The 24405-nt window shown below is 37.1% G+C and overlaps 2 protein-coding genes across 2 annotated transcripts in view; both read right to left on the bottom strand.

The window, feature by feature from the left end:
• LOC117987684 (uncharacterized) overlaps positions 1-24405 on the bottom strand; it is an 80583-nt gene that overhangs the window by 18179 nt on the left and 37999 nt on the right. The window lies entirely within an intron of this gene.
• LOC117987682 (uncharacterized) lies at positions 1291-13614 on the bottom strand. Its single transcript, XM_034974712.2, is given in 3 exon segments — positions 1291-13485; positions 13488-13526; positions 13528-13614. Coding segments are annotated over 3 exon segments (822 nt in total). The 3' UTR covers positions 1291-12789.

Consider the following 24405-nt stretch of genomic DNA (forward strand, 5'->3'; position numbering starts at 1 on the left):
CACCCCGTATTCCGTACAAAACTGAAACCTTAGCGATTGCTATTGAGACCTAGTTCCCAGAATTAGTGCCTCATACTTGCTAGTTATATAGTATATACCTACTGTTTAGATCACACGAGTCGTTGCTAACACACTGTACGCTTAGTATAAGATTTAACGTCTCACCAACGTTGCTAGAATTCGAGATCCAAACACAATAACGTCAAAGTAAAATGGACCTAAAGAATCTTCAATTGAAGTCAAAAATTCAATGCCACTAATTTTAATCTCGCAACGTTTCCGCTTGGAGCGCCGGTTGTAGATGTGTAGACAAAGTTGAGCTTTTAAACAAGGCAGTTAAGATTCAATTTACTATAACGCGGAAGTGTTTCGATACTTCAATACTATCGACGTTGGCAAGACATAAAATCTCGTGCTAAGCGTGCAGTCCCCGCTAATGCAAAAACGAAAGTTTTCAATGCAAAACTGCAGCATTACCTATTTTTAGAAAGACTAGTTTTCCGTGTAAAGCGTAGGTTCACACTCGTACCTATTGTTCTCCTACGTAGAAAACTACGCGATATATGAGTTATAACGGTAATATGATTCTTTGTTGGGTAATCAGCGTTAATGTACTCGTAAGTTTGCCTTTTCACCAGAGGTGCTACGCTACGTAGCTACGCTACGGAAATGTGCCAACTGCTTAATTTAATTTTATTTATTTATTTATATTTTTCATGTACCGAAATTGAAGTTACATAGTTGGAAATCTTATCTCTAAACAGATAATTTTCATAGAATCCTAAAACCCCGTAGGTTCGTTTTCCGTAACAGACAGACTATCAACGCACAAACTTAACCGCCTTTTATGACGTAGGTGCTCACTAAGAAAGGATTTTTAAAAATGCAATTGAGGGAGTTAAATAAGGGGATGGAAGTTTGTACCAAAGTCCGTCATTTTTCAAGCTAGATCTATGAAAATTCTTATTTGGGCTTTTAAATAAAAATGAAGAAATAGAAGTTCCATCCCCAAAGGGTTACATAGAAAAGGAAAGTTTGTATTTCCCTTCATTTTTCAAGTTATGTTTGTGAAATTTGGTATTTGGACTTTCAGCAAAAATAAAAGAGTAATAAGTACATGTTTCAGAATTTTTGGGAATTTCACCTCCTCACTGATTTTCAAATATTTCACTCGAAGCTGGGGCGGGTCAGTCCACAACCATTTCCACCGTGAAAATTTCACGTCTTTATTTGTTCAGTCTTCATAATTTACTTTTAGTGGTAATTAAGGGTCAATAAAAGAGTATAATCTGTAATTATTATTAATTTATTATGATAATAATAAAGTGTGATAAATTCTGTGAAATAAAATATTCGCCTAACGTGGAATGGTGTAAGTCAAAATATCACGTTTTAGAGAAAATGCCAAACGTCGAAAAATATGATATTTGAAATTATTATTTGCTATTATTAAGATTAATAATAGTTAGGAAAACTTTAGGATCTTTCGATAAGTTAAATATTTATAATAAGCTTTTAGTAAACCTTTATTCATATTATTAAGTTTTACAATATTAATCCGATATTAAATATTAAAAGTACCTATCTGTGAAACATTTTCTCCCAAACGTGCGTAAAAATATTGCAATATTATAAAAAGTCATGTTATTTTACAGAAATAATTTACATTACACTATTTTATTTTAAAAATTATAATAATTTTATAGTAACAATTATTAAGAATAATTTTAATGTAATAAATAATAATGAGGTTTATTCGAGGGCCTTGAGACTTTAGAAAGGAAGGTAGGTAAAAGAGTAGAAAGAGTGATTAAATTGATCTTGCAACACAGTTTAAGAAGTGGTCAATGTAAGATTTTGGAAACGTCTAGTGATATGAAAACGGAATCTACCAAAATATTATGTTATTATATTCTTTTCTTTTAAATCGAACGGAATATGTGAAAGATCTAAATCGAAGATAAGACGAAGTCACTAGTTTAATAGATTTAATTTTCATCTCACTAAAGCTTCATTTACGCCAGAGCAACATTGCAGCATGCCACAGAGCCTTAAGTAACATAACACAATGAAAGTGTGGCAGAGATTTTTGCCACACTTTACTTTAACAAAGCGAAATAAATATTTTAAGTATGAGAATGGATAAATTATATGAATAGAGAAAGAGAAAAAGATATTCCAAAGGCCAAGGCACCAGTAAGTGCTATTGTTTTGTTAATTTAGTAAGGTTTATAAAATATTTTTTAATTTAATTCTATCTATTTTCGAACTAGATCTTATTTTTAAAATACCTTTTATAAAGTTTTTTGTTTTCGAATACGCAGACTGTGAGCAAAAATGGTGGTTTAATTTTTTCTCAAAATATAATTATTTTTGAGAAATAATTAAATTTTCTTTTTTGTGAACTTAATTATGTATAATATTAAAATAATGTGTTTAATTAAACAGTAATTACCTACGCGTAATTCCTGTAGAGCCCAGCTTTATTATTTTTTACAAACCGCTGAAATTGGTATAATAAAAACAAAAACGGATGAGGCTACGAATCACTTTGTTTTATAGAGAGAGCCAGCGCGTGCCAGACCTTCGTTATTTTATAAAATCTGAAAGTTTCTCTGCGTATAGTCCCCAACACAGGGAGAAACGATCAGCCACTATGAAGTTTGGACCATGGTGACTTTGGGAGATAAGAGGTAATAAAGGTATAAAAAATCTTACGTCCATGTGTAAAGTCAATTTTTTATATTATTCTTCGGAGTAGTATTAGAAATAACGTCATGTATGGCCACACAATCCCCTGCCAGACGCCTTTAAAGTTTAAAAGTGTAAGCCCCCATGATCCAAACTTCATAGTCGCTGATCGTTCCTCCCTGTGTTGGGCACTGTTGGGGACAATATGGAACGCAGAGAAACTTTCAGCTTTCCCTTATTTCATTTTGTTTGCAGTAAATAATTTTCAACCGTATAATAAAGCGAATAAAACTGAGTTTCTATAATTTTGACAAAAGTTGCTGCGCTTCCACTGTTTCAGGTCTGCGTTCTTACTTTAAATATAAAATCTAGTTCGACTTTTTATCTAGGTAAATTTATCGCTTATATTATTCAAGTAAACCGTATAAAATGCGGTAGTAATTGTTATTAATTAAAGATTAAAAAACGAAAAATTATACTAACCATAATTACTAAATTAATTGGAATAATAAGTGTCAGAATGATTATTAATAATTAATAATACAAGTACAGTATAATCCACTGTATGTGATGTTTATATCGAGGTTATTGGTAAATAAAAAATGATTTTTAATTGTAGAAGAAACCAGCTTTACTCACGAATTTAGTTGGTTTCTTCTACATTTATAATGGAAATCACTCACGATAGTTTAAACGCTGATTTTTAATTATCTACTTATCTAACCAAAAATACCCGTTTTGGTAGAACAGACATTAGTCAATTCAATCATCACATAGAAATACAATTATGGAATGTCTTAAGCTTCGTTTATGACAGAGCAACATAGTGCGACACTGCGGCATGCCACAGGGCTGCACGGTACTATAATTTGAAACGTAGCAAGAATCGTCAACAGGCTGTCGTACCGTAATGTTCCAACTCTGCTGCTGTATGCTGCTTAAGACAGCAAAACTAATATTTCTATCTGTAGCATGCCATATTATTGCATGTTGTTGCTTCGGCATAAAAAAGCTTTTAAACTTTTTGCTGATTTGTGTAGATTTCGCCCAACTTAAACGTGCCCCATGCAAAAATTTCATGTTTTTGAATTCACTGTTCTATAGGCTATACTGTATTAATCTTTTTTGCTATCACGCGTCTATTCAATTTATTTTAGCTTTATTATTCTTATTTTGGTGACTTCAAATTTTATTTTAATGGAGCAAAATTACTCTCGATAAATCATAAATAAATTTGAGCTGGTCGAAAGTGGCCGATGACCTTCAAAATTATCGTTTACGGAAAAGTCTTCAAGTTATAAGAACAGCCCGTATGTTTGTAAGGGCGAAATCCACACAATACAGCGAATACCGTCAAATATATCAAAGTAGTGCGCACGACACGCATAGAATTGTTTAAAAAGGCGCAAAAGCGTTTATAAAAACTCTTCACGACATCGAAATTGCATAAAAAATTCACAACTAACACCTTTGAGCGACACGACACCAAAACTGTTAATTAAAAACACAACATTAAAAAAATCACTATAACTTGTTTATATTATTCATATAATAGTACGATATATAAATTCATTTTTTGTGCTAAATGTCACAGACTAAGTGAAAAAGATAGACGGAGGCTTCATGAACGATTTTCATCAAAGAGAAGCCAGTTGTGTGCATGTCATGTCATATCTTTGTATTGCAAAAAAACGTGACTGTGGTTAATTCTGTTGTATACAATCTGTAAACTAAAATTAAATGACGTCTAAACGTATTGCTATTCCTTTCATAATGCCTTTTGCGGAAAAGTATAGCACTAGGTTAGATCTGTCAGTTTAGTTTTGTTCAGAGTTGTGTACTGTGGCGGTTGCCACAATAGAAACTAGATGGCGCTGTTCAATCGATGACATAGTCCCGAACAAATGTACCGCCGACAGTACTCGCAATAACAGAGTTTTCTGCAATCTGGACTATATATAGAAGTTTCAAGACATAACCGTCGGCCCAGCTGGCGCTACCGAGCACAACCAACCGCTCGGTGGGAGATCTCCCCTTTGGTACGGTCGAGCCTGCACACCGCTCCCGTACATTGGTGACCCCGACGTGATCAAGAGTGGTCGCACACTACAACAGCCGACGTTGATACAAGAGTGATCGCACACTAGAACAGCCGACGTCATCGAAGATCAACCGCACACCGCCGCACTCCGCACTGCGCACTCAACGTGATCAAGGGTGATCGCATACACCGCAACACCTTTGGATCACACACCGCAAGCCGACGTCTCCTCCAAACTCCAAGTCTACAAGCAGCAACAGCAAGCACATCGAGGCCTGTAAGACGGATGTAGCCACAGCTTCGGGGCACAATGGCCCTGCACTCCATCACCAGCTACAAGCGTCCTGGTCTACCGCTTCTCTGGTTGGTTAGCAGCCATTGCCCTTCCTTCACACGCCTTCACGCTACAACGCCACCTCTCTTCACTGCTTCACACTACGCGTTCGTCTCGGAGGGGAGTGATGTGGCGGTTGCCACAATAGAAACTAGATGGCGCTGTTCAATCGATGACATAGTCCCGAACAAATGTACCGCCGACAGTACTCGCAATAACAGAGTTTTCTGCAATCTGGACTATATATAGAAGTTTCAAGACATAACCGTCGGCCCAGCTGGCGCTACCGAGCACAACCAACCGCTCGGTGGGAGATCTCCCCTTTGGTACGGTCGAGCCTGCACACCGCTCCCGTACAGTACAAAAGAATTAACCAAAGTGGCGTTGATGATAGTCTACCGTTTTGTATGGATGGCCAACTTTGTGTTTTGACAAAGCGTTGATAAATTAACACAGCAGTGTCTCGTTTCTTAAATTGATAACTACCATAAAAGTCTCAATATATTTTTAAAAACTGATAACTGGAGTTGGATCTAAGCTGTTAATTAAAGTGAATAGCCAAATGTCGTAATCTACAACCTGGATAGTTACAGATAGGACAAATTACTGCCAAGTACAAATTATGTAAATCGTCTGTTTTTTATACAAAGTTTTCTCTTTCAACCGTCAATCATTGAAACAATTCCTATAAGTTTCATTTATTGTTCCGTCTATCTTTTTCATTTAATCTGTTTAAAATGTATCGTGTGCGATTAGAAATGTCCTTACAACCTAATAGCGAAGCATGCCTGTATTTAAGTATTGCTTTGAATAGAATTATAACTGCCCAATTTTATTTTTATCTGTACTAAATGTGATAAAAAAATATTACAATCGTATGGCAGTAGTTTTCCACTGACTTTTAGATGATAAAACAATTTTATTGGTCCTATAAAAAAACTTTAAGCGCGATTTAAACTGACGTTCAGAGTTTATATTTCGTTGCCCGCTCCATACAAACGAATAAACAAAGTATGTTTGTATTGACATCGCTGGATAGTGCGCTAGGAAAACTTCTCTTTACCATTTAAACTGCGCTTTAAGTTTTTGGATAAGAGCCTATGTTTAACTTTACGTAATAAAAATTGAGACATTCTTTTTAGTTTAGGTTTCAAAAGTACCTACAGATGACTATTTTAGAATTATAAAGGCATTCTCATAATATGACGGAGAGATGGTGGAAAGTTTGTAAGAGGTGCTTGATAATTTATATTGTTAACTAATCTCGGCTCAACCGCTGAACTGATCTTTGTTGTTGGTAGGAAACCCAGATCGCGGAAAAGTATTCCAAAACCTTAGCTATGCGTATGAGGAATGATGACGCAATACGTTTTGTGTGTGTAGATGAAAACTTCATCCGATGTTTTGCAGTGTGGAGATAAAAAGGTGAAGGGGGACAAGATCGAAAAGTACCATTGATGAAAATAAAAGAGTTATCACGGGATTAATCCATTAGCCAGTTTTATATATTAATGTGAAATTTGAACAATGAATTGTAGTAATTTGAAAAGTAAAAAAGAGTAATATGTATAAAAATGAAGCACCTCTTCAACAATTTCCACCGGCTCTCGAAGCAATATTGTAAAAATATGATCAATTATAGAAAAAACGCGTGATTATATTTACACGTGATGCAGGCGAGTACGAGTTTAAATTCTTAAATGTACTATCAAAAATACCTAAATATAAAAGTATAGGCACGAGAAATTTCGTAATTAATATGTGCATCAACTATTTCACGCTATTATTTATTAAATTTTATTACAGAAAGTGCATTTTATATTTATGTTTTTCATTTATGTTACTATAATACATCAAAGGCGCGGTAAATGAGAAGTGTACAGTCGGTCCCAGATTTATGTATTAGTATTACTTCCAAATAATATAGTAAAAATACATATAAAAGGTCCCAACTGACAGACTGACATAACCATGTACAGCTCATATTGCTGGACTAGAAACTTGAAATCTTACATAGAGGTTCTTTCTACAATTTAGACCTTCACCAACGCCCATTGAGATAAGATTTCAAGGAATTACAACGGGGTATTTAAAAAACCTAAATTCATGTGGACGAAGCCACAGAAAAAAGTTGATTGTTAGTCTTAGTATATTTGATTGATTAAGGTTCTAGTTTTCTTGGATAACGTGGTTGTAGTAATGTGATAATCACAACATAAGGACCGGTATCCACTAAAGTGGAGATTAGTTTCGCAGATCAATCAAAATATTGATAAATGACATGATAGTAATGTTTCCATATCGACTCTCAATAATTTGATTGATCTGCTAGACACATCTTTGTCTATCTATTTGGTGGATACCAGGCCTTAGGTTGAGATCTATGGAGCACACTTTGATTTTGCTCAGATTAAAAACCCTGTTAAAACGAGACAGCGTTATATCGCTGGCATAAATCTGTCTCTTTTAAACTGAAACTTAAGTCTGAGCAACGTCAAATATAGCTCAGCCTTAGTGTTAAGGGCCAGAAGTATAAAAGTTTATCAACTTGAAAATTATTTTTGAAAAATTTACTAATACAAAAGTAGGCGTAAATTTTGACACCACACTAACTATCATAAGAAGTACTCTTCGACATTTTATCCTATACCCACGATATATTTTACAAGCAAGGACTTACTAGACATAGAGGCGACAATTATTATACTTATACAAATGTCTAAAAGAAAATATTAGAAAATCAAGGAACTGTTGGAGTTTCAAGTATCATTCATAAAATGTAGTGCGAAGTTTCGAAACGATTCCTAATTTTCTAATATGTTTCTAACAGTATATTTTCTAATAAGTATTTATAGTTTTTTTTGACACAAGTGCAAAAGAAGATTCCTGTTGCAGTAACATAATATTAATATTGGCAAGTCCTAATAATAATGATTAATTAGTGCCACCTTTTCACAATGTTCCCATAATATTCACAATCAATTCAATTTTAACAATATAAATAAATCGTGTAATTTTATTATTAAAGAAAAATTACAATATTTTGAAGCCTTGCAAAGCTAAGCTCGTGGTTACCATTTTTTTTATTAATTGAGTGCTGATTTTTTAATCACCAAACAAACTTTAACCAACGAATAAAAATTTTGACTATTTTAAATAAAAAATTTGTCAGAATATCTTTATTCCATACATAAACATTTTTTGGCGATTAAAAAATCTGCCCTTGTAATATCAATAATTCACCATGTAGGTAATTACAATTATTATCAAGGATCTTTTCTCATTCACATCATCCGTTTTTTAATTATTTTAATTACGGACAAAATTAAAAAATGTAAATAATTTTAAAAATTAAAATAATAATGTTGTGGTATTTTACGAAAACTTAAAGAAATAGGTTTTAATACTGTGCGATATAAACTAAAACTAAAGTTTAATAAATACCCTTAAAGTTAGTTTTTTATTCACAGCCGTAAACTAAATGATACATTGAATAAAAATATGTAAAGAAACTATTTTTGAGATCTATCAACTAAATTAAGCCTTACGAATGGTTTTTGTTCCTGACAATTGGTCAAAAAATGTATTAGGTACAAATAGGTTACATAAATTCAAAGTCTTTTTCTTTAATAGTAACGGTATGGTCGACAAACAAAAGGATTTTGGCACACCTATTTTAAATTAAAATAATAGTACTATACAATATTATAAATAGCTTATAAAAATGCCAGACCCTCAAGCGATTTTTTTTCGTGAAAACTCGCTCACTAGATTTCGTGTTAAAGTTGACAGTGACAAGTTTTTTTTAAATCTTAGGTTGAGATCTATAGAGCGCATTTTGACTTTGCTCAGACTTCAGACACTGTTAAAACGAGACAGCGTTATACCGCTGGTATAACTATCTATCTCGTTTTAACTGAAACTTAAGTCTTAGCAAAGTCAAAGTGCGCTCCATAGATCTCAATCTCTCACCCGAGGCCTAGTTTCATTAGTCATCATGTCAAGCTATCAAGCTAATAGCGAAATGATTACTAAACTAATATTACCAAGATTACGAATGTAATAATTATTATCAAAATAAACCGAATACGAAAATTATTACCAATATATTAGTATGATACCAAGATTTAGGAGTATAATAAGATTTCAGTAACAGCAACAATCAATCAGTCTCGTGCCAATAAACACGATTCATTAATAAGATACAGAGGATCGGGCACGTTTATATTGTAATCGATATTTTATACCAACAACACAATACAAACGCTTATAGACCGAGAGCCGGGGACCGATTTGTCCGAAGTGCTTGTACATACTTTTATTTTTAATTAAATTTAAATACAATTTTGAATGTGTAAATTGTTAAAATATTGGCCCTAGTGCCTGACAAAGTATCAAAAAAAGTAGATGCATTCAGTCACTACCCGTTCAAACCGTATCCCTTAATTTTAAATAAATGTACAATTTATGTGACAGCACACACTACCTATTTATGACGTCCACAGCTTAAACTTACATATCCAGTTATGCACAAAACGCACAATTTGTAGAATAACATAAAAAAGGAACTTTACACTCAAGTTAACTTTTACAAAACGCTTTCGAATACGACTAGACTGGGATTCAAAAGAGCTTGATACATTTGAACGACAAATTATTTTAAATTTAACAGCTTCGCATATCAGGACCATTTATTAATATAGATTTCTTTAATCATCGGTATTTTTCAAATTGCTTTTATTTTTACTAAATTCCAGTAGGTATGCTACCTACTGAATTTTTATTTGATTAAATGGATTTGTCACATTTACTTGCGCTAATTTGGTAATATCAATACCACCATTGTTTGAACTTTACTAAATCGATAGAAGAATTATTGTAAATTTGTGATCTTTTGTTTTTATTTTCTTTTGTATCTCTTCTAAGTAATGATTAATGGCCTGACTCAGTAACGAATTATTAAAATAAATGAATAACTTCTTCAAGACTCATTAATTTAACCATGCCACGTTCAAATCGAGATGACTCAATTGGCAACCAGTACTTTTGTATACCTACCTGGCTATCCATGTAATTGTAGTCACTTTTGTAAGCTAAATAAAAAAAATATATTTAGAGACGAACAAATCGTCCGACAGCTCTTTGTCTATTAATGTAATACAAAATACAAACAGTTGTTTTAGAACAACAAAATAAAGTTAAACACTCGATAAATTTGTTCCTTGTTTTGATTCTAAATCATTCACGACGTAGCCACGTTGGCCCAAGGTTTTGGCGAATACTCTGGGTCAAAGTGTAAAGAGCCATTTACCGATTGCCCTGTCCTGAACTTGCCCTGGGGGCGCCACTAGTATATGGTCTATGGTCACTAAGTATGTGGTCTTGTATAAATTAGTTCCACAGGTTTTCTGCAATATGGTGAGGTATAACGCGTTAAATTTAACTCCTCACGCGCCATTTTTACTGTTTGTCAAAGTTCATGCGAAAAGTACGATTTTAGTCCTTATTTCAACGGTGAACCTTACTTTTGACATGAGAGTTGACCCATAGAATTAAATTGGCGCGTGAGGAGTAATTTTTTTACCGACTTCCAAAAAGGAGGTGGTTCTTAATTCAGCCCGTTATTCTGTTTTTTATTATTTACGAACTATATCTTATTTTTCTGACCAGGCTATTTGCCATATTGGTCATCAGTGGAATGAGCATCAGTACCCTTATTATAAATGCGAAAGTGTGTTTGTTTGTTGGTTTGTCCTTCAATCACGTCGCAAGGGTGCAACGAATTGACGTGTTTTTTGCATGGGTATAGATAAAGACCTGGAGAGTGACATATGCTACTTTTTATCCCGGAAAATCAAAGAGTTCCAATGGGATTTTTAAAAACCTAAATCCACGCGGACGAAGTCGCGAGCATCAGGTAGTACATTAACCATTCAGTACGCAAACGTGCAAACGATGTCCTTTGGCTACATATTGGGCCAACACCCTGGCCCAAGCAGTGATTTGGTCGAATAGAAACCGACCATCGCTTTGTTCTCTCACGTTTAAGTAACCTACAAGAAGTTTCTATTCGACCACATTAAACAAGACTTACGGCTAAACACTATCTTGACTTGGTCCTTCTACGAAATATGAAATACAAATAAAAAATTAAATCCCATGAAAAATAAAATTACTTCCCATTTCCTTTTACCCCTGTGCGTTGTAACCTTTTTTCTTGTGCTTTACGAAAAGAATAAAACCTAAGTTATGCTAAGAAATTAGCCTACATCAATCAGAATTTGCAACTCACGAAAAGCAGATTTATTGTTTTGTGGCGGTTGCAACGTTTAAATCGAAATTTAACTTCAAAAATGTTAAAGCCTTAAACACATACATTACACGATGGAAACTGTACGACAAGACGTCACATGGAACGCGCGCGTAAGCGTGTCATTTGTAATACAAGAAACTGTATGAATCACGTCAAACCGCAGCACAAATTTGTGCTATCCAGTGAGATCGTCTTTATGAAGTAGGCTTAGGCCGCTTACGCAGTCATCCGATCCGAGTCCGTGAAAATACATTCCGAAGTAGTCATAGAACTATTTATATGGTAGCTTTTGACATTTATGACGTAGATATTTTTTATATGTGTATTTTCACGGATTCGGATCGGATGAGTGCGTGATCGCTCTTGGTATAATATTTTACATCTCACCAACCAACATTATCAGAATTCCAACATCGAAACATTTAAGCGTTTGAAAGTAAAATTAATCTTAACTACCATTCTAAGCTTAAACTTCGTCCATACACCTACAACAAGAGCTCCAAGCGGGTACCTTGCGATGTAAAACTTTCGAGTTTAAGTCTAGGACCTTTAGGTTTATGTTACTCTGATGTAATTGTGCTTTGCCGCTCGAACCCTATCAACGTTGGTGAGATGTTTAATCTTACACTAAACCCTATAGTCTTCTAAAAGCCGTGTTGTACACGTTTCCTTCGCGCGTTTTGTGTGCCAAGCATTTAACTTGTGCAAAATTCACTGTAGCATTAGGCAATGAAAGAAGCTTCCTAGTTCAAAGATACATTAAATCACACAAGTGTCCATTATATTTTAGTCTTGACAAATTCTTTAACGCATCCTCTCCCCTGGTTTTGACATTTCATTGATGCCGAATAATCTGCTTCTCAACGGAGAGTATCAAACGTAATTTTTGACAAGTAATAGAAGTCATATATTTCTTGATAAAAAGTAATATTAAATTATTTTTCTTTTTCCAAGCCAAAAAGTGGGTAATCCAAAAAATAATAAGTGGATAAGTATACTGAAGACTTATTATAAGAGTTAGTTGAGAGTCGAGATAAGTTGGATTAGAGAATCAATTGGCTAGAGCTCTGTAGAGATAGGCTGAGATCTAAAGAGCGTAGTTTGATATTGTTCTGACATCATAAAGTTAAAACGAGTTTATGCGTCTGACATAAATCTGTCACGTTTTTACTCTTAGTATAGTCTAAGCAAAGTCAATGTAAGCTCTATAGGACTCAGCTTTACTTCAAATTGAACTGATCGTTTCAGAATTGATAATATATCAGTAGATTAAGGAACTATGTTATACCACTTTTCATCGACACATAATTCTGTATTTCAACGGGAAATAACATGGTCACCGATAAAATCAAAGACAAGTCCATAGAGAAGTAAGATGTACGGAATCAATGAGCTGTCAAGCTAGGACGTTCATATCTTCGACATGATCATGTAGCGGCCATCGGACAGTAGCTCCTTGGTGTCAGACGGCGACCCGGGACTCAGGCTCAGGCTAGGTGCGACGGAGGGAGTGGAGTAAGTGTCCTTGTTGAACTTGCCCAGTCTCCTCTCACTCTCCGACGCTATCGACATCTCTTCCTCCACTATTTGTTCGAGAGGAGTTTCTCTCAGCGCTTCACCGTTTAACGCAAGCGCGTTAACAAACCCGTGAGTTCTTTCAGGAGACGGTTCCCTGTAGGTTTCAGTGACAGGAGGCTCAGCTAACAGTTCATTAGCGCGTGCTCTGCGCGCGCCTTTCGTCCTCATCCCACCCGTTTCTGCATCTCTTTCCAATCTATGTCCTGAGCGGGACCGGGTGAGCTGGCGTTGGACATAATCCTCTAAAGCGTCCTCCTCACTTTTTGTTAAGTATTTGTGTAACGCAATTAGGAAAATCCCGACGCCCAATGCGAATAGTCCAGAGCAGACGAGCTCGTTGAACCAGCTGAAGGAGCCGATGGTGCTCCACGACGTGACGTCATCGGGCAACCAGCCCGATGCGACTAAGAAGACGCCGAGGACGAGGAATACGACTCCGAGGTGGAGCATGCCGACGGAGGAGACGACCTCATTCTCAGGAGCGTGTGGGTTCTTGTAGCGCCGGTGCTCGAGGCTGCCGGTCGAGCAGTGCGGCGAGGTGACGCCGGACTCGGTGGACTGGATGGAGTAGCGGCGCTCGCGGGCTCGCTGCTGCTCGGCGCGGCGCTTGCGCTCGCGGCGGATCGCGAGCGCCGAGTGCAGGCCGACCGCATGCATCCTGCAAGCACGGGCACGGGTTAGCGTGCGGAGCATTCGGCCGCAGGCGCGGGTTGCCGCTCGCCTCGAGTGTGCCGACCCGTGCCCGTGCCGTGCCGCTACTTATATCTAACAGCCCGTACACATTGGCCCAACCCGCTTGGCGAAAGTGTACATTGACATCGGCTGACAGTGGCGTAAGCCGTAGGCTTATAATATGCCACGTGCGACCAACGCTGGCCGGCTGGTTTACTTTTATATATTTCTATAAGTATAAGCATCAAACGACGAATCGCCAAACGCATTGGGCCTTTGTGTACCTACTTGGGTCTTGGAGCCTTTACTCGACTTAATTTCCTGAGTTTCTCGAAATGTTAACTGTAATTTTAGGGTAAAAATTTTCGTAAGTATAAAGAAATAATATAACTTTTGTGTAGATTTTATCGCGCGCTTTCAAATAATATCGGTAACATGCACAACCGCTATGTTGTTTAGGTCCATTTTACTGTAACGCAGAAGTTTCGACTCTCGAATTTGGTTTCGTTTGGTGAGACGTAAAATCTTTATTTATTTATTTATTTTTATTTTTCATGTACCAAAATTGTAGTTACAAAATAATAATAAATTAATCTTGTACTACGGGTACATATCTCTGCGGAAAAACAAAACATAGTCCTTACAAAATGAGTTCTCACACATCATTTTAACTTTATAGGTCAGCTGTGATGTCAAAAGTACCTTTAAAATATGGACTAAAATCATACTTTTGACATGACAGTTGACTATATCGAAAATGGAATTCCGTTCAATTTTTTTTACGTAGACTTCTCAATTTTCCCTGGTAATTTTCCACTTTGAAAATAATTATTATTTTAATTTCTCCGACGGTCCAAAAGTTTTCTCTCAAATTCAAATTATGTTTTCTAAGTTGTTCAAGGGGTAAATAAACTTGGAAATTATTGGATTACTTCCAAATATACCAAGACATCAGAGACCCAAGCGAGTCGGCTCATGGCTGTTAAATTATTCATCCGACCTTTCCTCCCGACAAGAAAAAGGGAAAAGTGCGCCCTCTTAAGGCAGTGGTCCAACCGCCGCGCCGGCGAGAAAATGACTATCGGCGATTTTCCCTCACAAGAAACGCACAATAAATGTACATTCCGTGTAAACGAAAGAGATGCATATACCAAAAGTAGCTTTCTGACTGTCACACTGCCGGCGACGACTCGCTTTACTAGTTTTGTCGCTTTTAAAAATAAGCTCGCTCAGCGAATATACACGTGTAAAGGGCACGCAGGTTTGCACAGGACTGAGCGACCGCGGGCGAATGGCGCGAGTAATCGCTCGTCGCAATTGCACACTCGCTTATAGCCCGGCGACGAAACTATCGAAACTACACACTCGCTTCCCGCTGATCGCCAACTAGTTTATAGTTTCTAGTTCTACTCGTTTCTCGTTCATCGTCGGCGGTCGGACCATTGCCTTAAATAGAAATATTATAACCAAACCAAAAAGGTCGTAAGGTGTAAAGTGAATAGCGAATCTTTCGACATATTTGGTTAACCAGAGATGGTAAGACAGGACAAGTGCGAGTTGTGTTCGCATGAAGAGGGTTCTGTACGATGAATATGTTAGTTTGTACGCACAATATTGAGAGAATCAGTATGTTATTTTAAGACCATAAACTTGTTAAAAGGCGGTCCGCCCACATCAGACTTTTTGTAGGTCCGATAATAATCGGGCCAGCGGAAGACGCAGTGTTGGAAGACCCCCCCACTAGGTTGACGGGCGACATCACACGAGTCGCAGGGAGACGCTGGATATTCAGGCGGGCGCAAGACCGAAGTCCCTACAAGAGACCTATGTCCAGCGGTGGACATCTATCCGTTGATGATGATGATGATGATTTTTTAAACATAAATCCGTCAAAAATACGGGTAATATTAAATTCAACGATGCAACGCGTAACGTACACAGTTTTTAAAAACTTTTTAAGTGGAAAAAATGAAGGGTTCTCAGCGCTCATTAATCTGAACAGCCCTTAAGTGGTGCTCGATTAGCGAGATTACGATCATAGATTTTACTTTCGATTACCGTGATTACCGAGCTCTGAGGCAAGTGCCACGCAACTTGTTGCTTTTCAGGGTTCCGGCGTATAATAGGGAACCTATCCATTCTGTCAATGTGTCCTAGTCATTATTATGCTAATCAATTAGTGGGCGATGGAGAGCTATGCTTCTAGTTTGTCTGTGTGATTAAATGAAGAGATCAGTATCTAGAGCAAGAGTAATCGACATAAGAAAGGAATCTCATAAAATGGCTGCCCATTAGAGAGTGCGCCTGTGAAGTATCGTCCATGTGGGAAATACTTTGAGTCCCTCAAATTGCTAATGCGCGTGGCCGCTTTTTAGTGACGTCAGCACTAGTGCTATTCTCTATTTAGAGATAAGCATTTCCTATGTAACTTAATTTATTACTATCTACTATGTGACTACAATTTCGGTACATGAATTTTTTTAACTTAAATATACGACAAATAACGTCAAAATGACGTCATTTCGATGTTAATGAGACATGGTTCCAGTGCAATAGCAATTTACGGTAGGTACTTATTATCAAGACCCATGTCACAAAATGGCGGATGGCACCCGGCCTACACAGCATTATAGTCTACTAGCTTATGTTCGCGACTTCGTCCGCGTGGACTACACAAATTTCAAACCCCTATTTACCACCTTAGGGGTTGAATTTTCAAAAATCCTTTCTTAGCGGATGCTTACGACATAATAGCTATCTGCATGCCAAACAGCCCGATCCGTCAAGTAGTTTGAGCTGTGCGTTGATAGATCAGTCAGTCAGTCAGTCAGTCAGTCAGTCACCTTTTCCTTTTATATATTTAGATTATATATTTAGATTCCGCCATCTCCATATATTTCTGTGATATATTTCCTATCTCTGGGTTTACCCTTAGCTTACGGGCTAAAGTCGTACTTTTGACATGACAGTTGACACATTGGGAAGTGGTCAATGGTCATAACGCACAGAGACGTTAGACGAAAAACATGGTGAATCCTTTCTCAAAATGTATGCACTATACGCAGCTTAATAGCGCTGTATGTTTTTTGTACATATAGCATTTATGCTGAGTCGGGACCTTTTTTTCGGGTTGTGCCATACATGACATAGTTTGTTTTGGCGCTTCCTCTGCTTGAGGTCTTTTGACTTTACTGCTCAAAGTCTAATTACTTTGAGCAGTAAAGTCAAAAGGCGCCGCGGATAACCTAAGTGTGGCACAGCTTTGCAAAATAAACGTTTTTCTTTCTTTCTTTGTTTTCTTTCTTTAAACGTTATTCTTATTAGATAACTTATCTGACTTTAATTAAATAGCTTTGCTAGTTGCAACCAGCCTGCCACAATCTTCAAGGGTATCACAGTCTGTATCATTCTAGGTAATCCAGATTAAATGGCTGCGCTACTATAAATATGTTTGAGGAAATAGTAAGTTGCCTTTTGCGGCAGCTGAGTCAGCGGCCGAGCTTGGCGGGATGCCAGTCTTTGGCGACTTGTTGAGCACGTTTGACACCTGCGGCACAATTGGGTATTTGATTCCAATTTTTTTATTACTTTATTATAAACTAGGATAAAAATAAAAGTAAACTGAAAAAACTAATTGAATCGATCAAATAACAAAAAAGTTATAAGCATTTAAATATTTCTGATTAGACAGAGAGAGTTTTTCTTTTATATATTTCAATAAAATAAACTTTCAGTAGGTACCTGAGTTAGGAAATATCACTATTTTAAAACATAACTTCCCGGAGTAGGAAAATGCCAATAGAAATCTCTCGCAACTTTGGCGGAGCGCTATCGATTTTCTATTTATACTTACAACAAGTTCTCCGTTTCCGAAACGGAAACGTTTAAAGACCTACATACGTACGCTTAGTACAAGATTTTATGTCTCACCAACGTTGATAGTATTTGAGTGTCGAAACACTCTCGCCTCATAGTAAACTGGATCTTAACAGCCTTGTTTTAAAGCTCAAGTTTGTCTACACATCTACAGACAGACGGAGAGACAGACAGACAGACAGTGAAATGATCTTATTATATCCTTTTTTCCTTTTGAGGTATGGAACCCTAATTTACTTACCAATATTCATTTTAAAACCGCTTTCCTTTTTAAACTCGGTTACGAACGTGGAAGAGCATTATGATTTTTATAACTCATATTAAGAACAATAACCCAGTTGAAAGTTGAAACATGTTCGCTTTAAGATCGCTCCTGGCATAAGGTATTATAAGAGCAATGGTCCAGATTTATGTGATTCGTTCTCTGGCCTGATATGTTTTATTAATTGAGGATAATTGGATGGACGACTGAAAAGTGAAATTCTAAATAGTATCGTAATTTTGAATTTCAAACACAAAAACTTTGTTATTTTTCACCCCACTATACCAAGTGGGGTATCATATGAAAGAGCTTTATTTTTACATTCGAAAACAGATTTTTATTTATTTTTATGCATGTCGAAAAAATACCCGAGTACATAACCCTCGGTGCGCGAGTCTGACTCGCACTTAGCCGGTTTTACTAGATATATTATGTCCACTACTGTGCCAGCGTCACCGGAAAAATCAAAGAGTTCCCATGGGATTTCTAAAAACCGAAACTCATGAGGACAAAATCGTGGGCATCCCCTAGTATAATATAAATGACGTCCGCGACTTCGTCTACTTATTTAGGTATTTAAATGACCACTGGGGTCGTGAATAAATGAATAATGTTTTTTTAAGTAGGTATATATAGGTTTGAAAGTTCCAATATCATAGCTGGCGAGGAAACTGAATTCGGAAGGTTTCCATATTCTAGCAGTGCGTATTAGAAACGAGGAAGAAAATATAATATTCAAATCCCTTTTTCATACACACAAGAATAAAATATTGCAGATACTTGTTCATGTCATCATTAATCAAAACCCCGAGATTCCAACGTCGGCTGTGAATTAAACATAAATAAATGGAAAGTTCAGCTCGTTCACTTATCTTATCTCGGACCCATTGGCATGGCGCCATCTTGCATCATGCCCATGATTAAGGGTAAGAATAGGGTCTTGGACTGATAAAATGACGTAATTTTTGTATAGCGGTAGTTTATGGGGTTGAAAATTTAAAAAAAAAATGATTTTTATTAATTTTTAACCGACTTCCAAAAAGGAGGTGGTTCTCAATTCGGCCCGGTTTTTTTTTTTTAAATGTATGTACATCGATTTTGCGAGGTTTCTGGACCGATTTGCAATTTTTTTTAAATCAACAGAGGAAGTTTCCGTGGTAGTCCCATAAAAATTTCTGGATCCAACTCTTCAATCCTGATGCTGCAGGGTTACTGCCCGCCTAAGTTTTCAAGATTCAGGAAGTGTTCATCGAAAATATGCCGAGCTGATCCCAATAGTAATAGTTCTTAATATAGCAAGAAACGGGTTAGTGTTTTAGTGTATTATAACTGCAACTATATAACCCGCTAGCGGTCGAGTCTACTGGCGGTCGAGTCCACCGGCGATGTTATTAAGACGCAAGTCCATGTGCTCCCATTCTCTAATGGTTTATGGGTTTATTGACACGACTTACCTAAACGGTTTGTTTAGTTGAGCCATGTGCTAAAGAGATATTATTTACTAGCTTATGCTCGCGACTTCGTCCGCGTGGACTACACAAAATTCAAACCCCTATTTCACCCCCTTAGGGGTTTAATTTTCCAAAATCCTTTCTTAGCGGATGCCTATGTCATAATAGGCAATCTGCATGTCAAACAGCCCGATCCGTCCAGTAGTTTGAACTTTCAGTTCAGTTTGAATTTAGGGTTCCGTACCTCAAAAAGAAAAAGGATCACTTTGTTGTCTGTCTGTCTGTCCATCTGTCCTAGAACTCACAGGCACGCAGGTTTTCCTTTAAAACAAGTGTATACGCACAAGTTATTGGTCCATGCTCGAGATCGAACCCAGACCGCCTAAATATGAGGTCGTAATCTTAACAACTAAGACCTTATTAAATATTAGCTGATACCCGCGGCTTCGCCCGCGTAGATTAAGGTTTTTAAAGATCCCGTATAGCCTATGTCACTCAGGAATAATGTAGCTTTCTACTGGTGAAAGAATTTTTAAAATCGGTTCAGTAGTTCTAAAGATTACCCCCTACAAACAAACTTAACGACATTACCTCTTTATATAATAGTATAGATTGGACTAGAACGACCTTAATCCTAATCCATACTTATCCATACTAATATTATAAATGCGAAAGTGTGTACCTGTCTGTCTGCTAGCTTTTCACGGCTCAACAGTTCAACCGATTTTGACGAAATTTGGTACAGAGATAGCTTGCATCCCGGGAAGGGACATAGGCTACTTTTCATCACGGAAAATCGAAGAGATCCCACGGGATTTTTAAAAACCCAAATCCACGCGAACGAAGTCGCGGTTATCGTCTAGTAATATTATAAATGTGAAAGTGTGGATGTTTGGATGTTTGTTACTCGATCACGCAAAAACTACTGGACGGATTTCGCTGAAATTTGGAATGGAGATAGATTATACATTGGATTAGCACATAGGCTACTTTTTATCCCGGAAAATCAAAGAGTTTCCGCGGGATTTTTAAAAACGTAAATCCGCTCGGACGAACTGGCGGGCATCAGCTAGTACCTACATAATAATTAATATTTGGGCGTTGGATGGATATTAAATATCAAAAGCTCGGCTTAAGTAGGCGGTACTTAGTATAATAACCTTCTTATCGCGTAGATTATCCTATGTTATGGCATCAGAGAAGCCGGGCCTCTATTTATCTTTGTTAAGAGTGCTACACACTTGGCACATTCGATTCGGCATTATTTGTTGAACAGCAAAGCCGAACCAAGCAATCAGTACCCTTATTATAAATGCGAAAGTGTGTTTGTTTGTTAGTTTGTTGGTTTGTCCTTCAATCACGTCGCAACGGTGCAACGGATTGACGTGATTTTATGCATGGGTATAGATGAAGGTCTGGAGAGTGAGATAGGCTACTTTTTATCCCGGAAAATCAAAGAGTTCCTACGGGATTTTTAAAAAACCTAATTCCACGCGGACGAAGTCGCGGGCATCAGCTATAGTAATATCTATATTCAATTTTACCGGCTAGCGGCTGTGCCGATTAATGCCGATCCGCCGTGTGCAGCACGCCTAAGTGAATATCGCGCGTGTCAAATACAGGCTCTATCGGCTAACTTCATGACAGTTGGACAGCTCGCCCGTCGCCCGTCGCCCGTCGCCCGTCGCCCGTCGCCGCGGAGTTAGCAACTAACTTTAGACAAGTACTCATTTTACTTTGCTGTTATAGAATTATAGCTAGTCTTTCTAAGGCTAACTGATAGTCAATTTTTAGAAACTTGCAATACTGGAAAATGCCACTTGTTTTTAGGGTTCAGTACGCGAAGGATGCAAAACTTTAATGCGACCCTATTACTAAGCCTCCGCTGTTCGTCCGTCCGTCAATCCGTCTGTCTGCCTGTCGGGCTGTATCTCGTGAATCGTAGGGGGACACTTGACGGCAATGTTAGTTCCGATTTTCGCCACGCGCCATGATAGCCTTGTCGCACTGTAGTCACCTGTAGTTGCTATTTATGACGAACTACTTTGATAGGAAACTACTGTGGCATGTCAAAGGGCAGTTGAACTAACTTTAATATCGATTAGAATGTTGCCCTTTAAATTTTATGGCGTGTTTATATAGACAAATATTTTGTGGAAAGAAATAATTACTTTCGTAAAAGGATATGTTACGCAATAGTGGAGATATAAAAATAACTCTTCCAATGTTTCGCCACCGTAGTCAGATAAAAATCACAAAATGTTTGCTCTATATTTTAACCCACGATCTCTTGGGGCATCGCGTTTATAACCAAAAATCCAACGGGACTCTGTACCTACGTACAAGAACGTTCTACTGATTCTACCAAGGCATCATGAAAAGCAAGACGTTATCTCGACTTGAGAAATGGCATTTCAAGAACAGACAATCTATTTTGTTTTCAACTCGCGAACCTTTGTGTATTAGTTACTAGATGATGTCCGCGACTTCATCCGCGTAGATTTAGGTTTTCAAAAATCCCGTGGGAATTCTTTAATTTTCCGGGATAAAATAGTAAAGCCTAGCCTATGTAAAAAAGTAGCCTATGCCTTCCCCGGGATGCAAGCTATCTCTGTACCAAATTTCGTCAAAATCGGTTGAACGGATGGGCCGTGAAAAGCTAGCAGACAGACAGACAGACACACGTCGCATTTATAATATTAATGTGGATTATTATTGTTTAGTTGGCCATTTTACTTTCCCTCTCTCTCAACATCTTATTTACTGTCGAAAAGTAAGCAAGCCTTATTTTGAAATAGGTCTTTTATTATTTGAAAAATTACTCGCATAATTATTTAAGTTAGTCGCTAGCTTACACGTGCCGTTTCCCATGGGAATGTTTTTAATGTTTTACAAATTTTAACATAAAAAATGTGAATATGTTTTGCATACACCTCTATAAATCTTTGGGGAAATTCTAGATCGTCCAAGGGAAATTCGCATTCGTCCGCGTGGACTACACAAATTTCACACCCCTATTTCACTCCCAGGGGTTGAATTTTCAAAAATCCTTTCTTAGCGGATGCCTACGTCATAATAGCTATCTGCATGCCAAATTTCAGCGCGATCCGTCCTCCAGAAGTTTGAGCTGTGCGTTGATAGATCAGTCAGTCATTCAGTCAGTCAGTCAGTCAATCAGTCACCTTTTCTTTTATATATTTACATGAGCATGGACTTAGAAAGTAATGAACAATATTAGTACTTAAAATTTCTTTGGCTATACGCTACATGGACAAACACACACACACACACACACATACACGCGCGGTTTTTTTCTTTGAGAGAAAGCTAGTATAGAGCTATAGGTACTAGGGGAACATAAAACGCCTGTAGTTATCTTGGACGGAGTACCTCTTGAGAAGTCTTACGACAGTTCAGTGTGGAAATTAGTGGGGAACAAGAAACTAAGCAAGTCTGGTACTTCACATTAACAAAGCCTGCTCGAGACAAGTTGGAGTGGAAAATATTATTACAAGTAGCAAGTAAGTAGGTTTCGCGTAGGGTTGTGTCCCGGATTTATAACGTCCTCGTTTTTGTCCCGGGAAATGTATTATTGTCCCTGAAACTAATTGTATGTGAATCAACGTCGAACTTGATTGTCCTTCTATGAAGAGGTTTGTGAATGCGATGTTTCGCCTACTAGTCTGTTTTTGAATTCCATCCGGACAGACATACAGACACACTTTCTCATTTATAATATTAGTATGGATATGGATTTGACTCAAAATCAATTTATGTCATGTTGTTCATCGTTTTGAATTTTATAAAATTTATAATGTAGGTTTTCAAAATATTATGTAGAACATACGATATTACAAAGCTACGAGTATTTTTAACATTTTTGAAGCATCGTGCATCGGTTAGAGTTGCCGTAGAGGGCCACTTTGTAGCTGAGATGCTACGTAGACATGCTAAAAATCTTGTAGCAGCATACTTATAGCAATATAATTTGAGTTACAGGCTTTTAAGGTTTCAAAGGAGCTTATTAAGCTCTTCTTAAATAAGTCCTTCTTTGAAGCACAAGGATTAGTTGTAATTACTGAAATCTTTTGACTAACCGCCGTACTCAGAGTCGCTAAATCGTTACTTAAGTTTAGTTAAAACGAGGCAGAGCTATATCTCTCACATAAATCTGTCTCGTTCAAACTCAATCTTAACTAACGATTAGCGACTCTGAGTGCGGCTGTAAGCTTTAATATATTTTACGGTGCGGTTAGAGCGCTGATAGCCTAGTGGTTAAGACATCGGCCTTCTATTCGGGAGGTTGGGGGTTCAATCCCAGGCAAGCATCTCTTACTTTTCTGAGTTTTTTTTTTTTTTTTTTATTTTTTTTTTTTATATTTAAACATCTTTCTTGCTAACAAGAAGTCGCGGGCATCATCTAGTAATAATATAAGTCAGACATAGTGCCAAGAACAGTTTAAAAGATATTACTCGTAGCCTCCTTGGCTCGAGTACAATATGAGGCAATAAGTTCCCGCTATTCTGTAAATCTAGTTCTCCGTTTATGGGACTTATTTATTATACTGCGACAATGGAGGAAATAATGGTTTTATGAGCTTCTCTTTATGGTTTTTTCACTTAAAATTGGCAACCGTAAAATTGCCTTAAAAATTGAAATATTTTTAGAGTTGTTTCACTAGCGACTGCCCATGGCTATTGCATTCACTCGTCGAAAATATAAAGACTGATGATTACTGATATGATATCACAAAAAACGCAAAAAAATATATATTTAAAATCTTATATTTTGTTAACGTTCACGTAAATTCAAATAAAACATCTGACTGACGCTCAAGGTCAACGAACGTTGCATAAGTAGGTCACTCGGAGTCAATGCCGCGTCGTAGGTGGGGCATTGACCTAAGTTTTGCACGCTTACATTGCGTGTTTGAAAAATACTAAATCATTAAAACTATAAAATGAGGCAAATAGTTATTGGTATTGAATTATGTTTAGGTAGTATAACAATAACGCTAAGATATCTCTAGCGTTCTGGTTACACCCTGTATAATGTCAATATTGGTACCCCGTACTTGGGTAAGTCACAAGTTCGCAAGATGGGAATTGAATTGAAATGAAACCGGGCCTTAACTGACAGCCCAATTTCTTTCCCGGCCTCTTTTGGTTCGTACTTTATTCAAATAG

Source organism: Maniola hyperantus, chromosome 13, assembly GCF_902806685.2.
Source record: "Maniola hyperantus chromosome 13, iAphHyp1.2, whole genome shotgun sequence".
In the NCBI taxonomy this organism is placed as follows: Eukaryota; Metazoa; Arthropoda; class Insecta; order Lepidoptera; family Nymphalidae; genus Maniola; species Maniola hyperantus.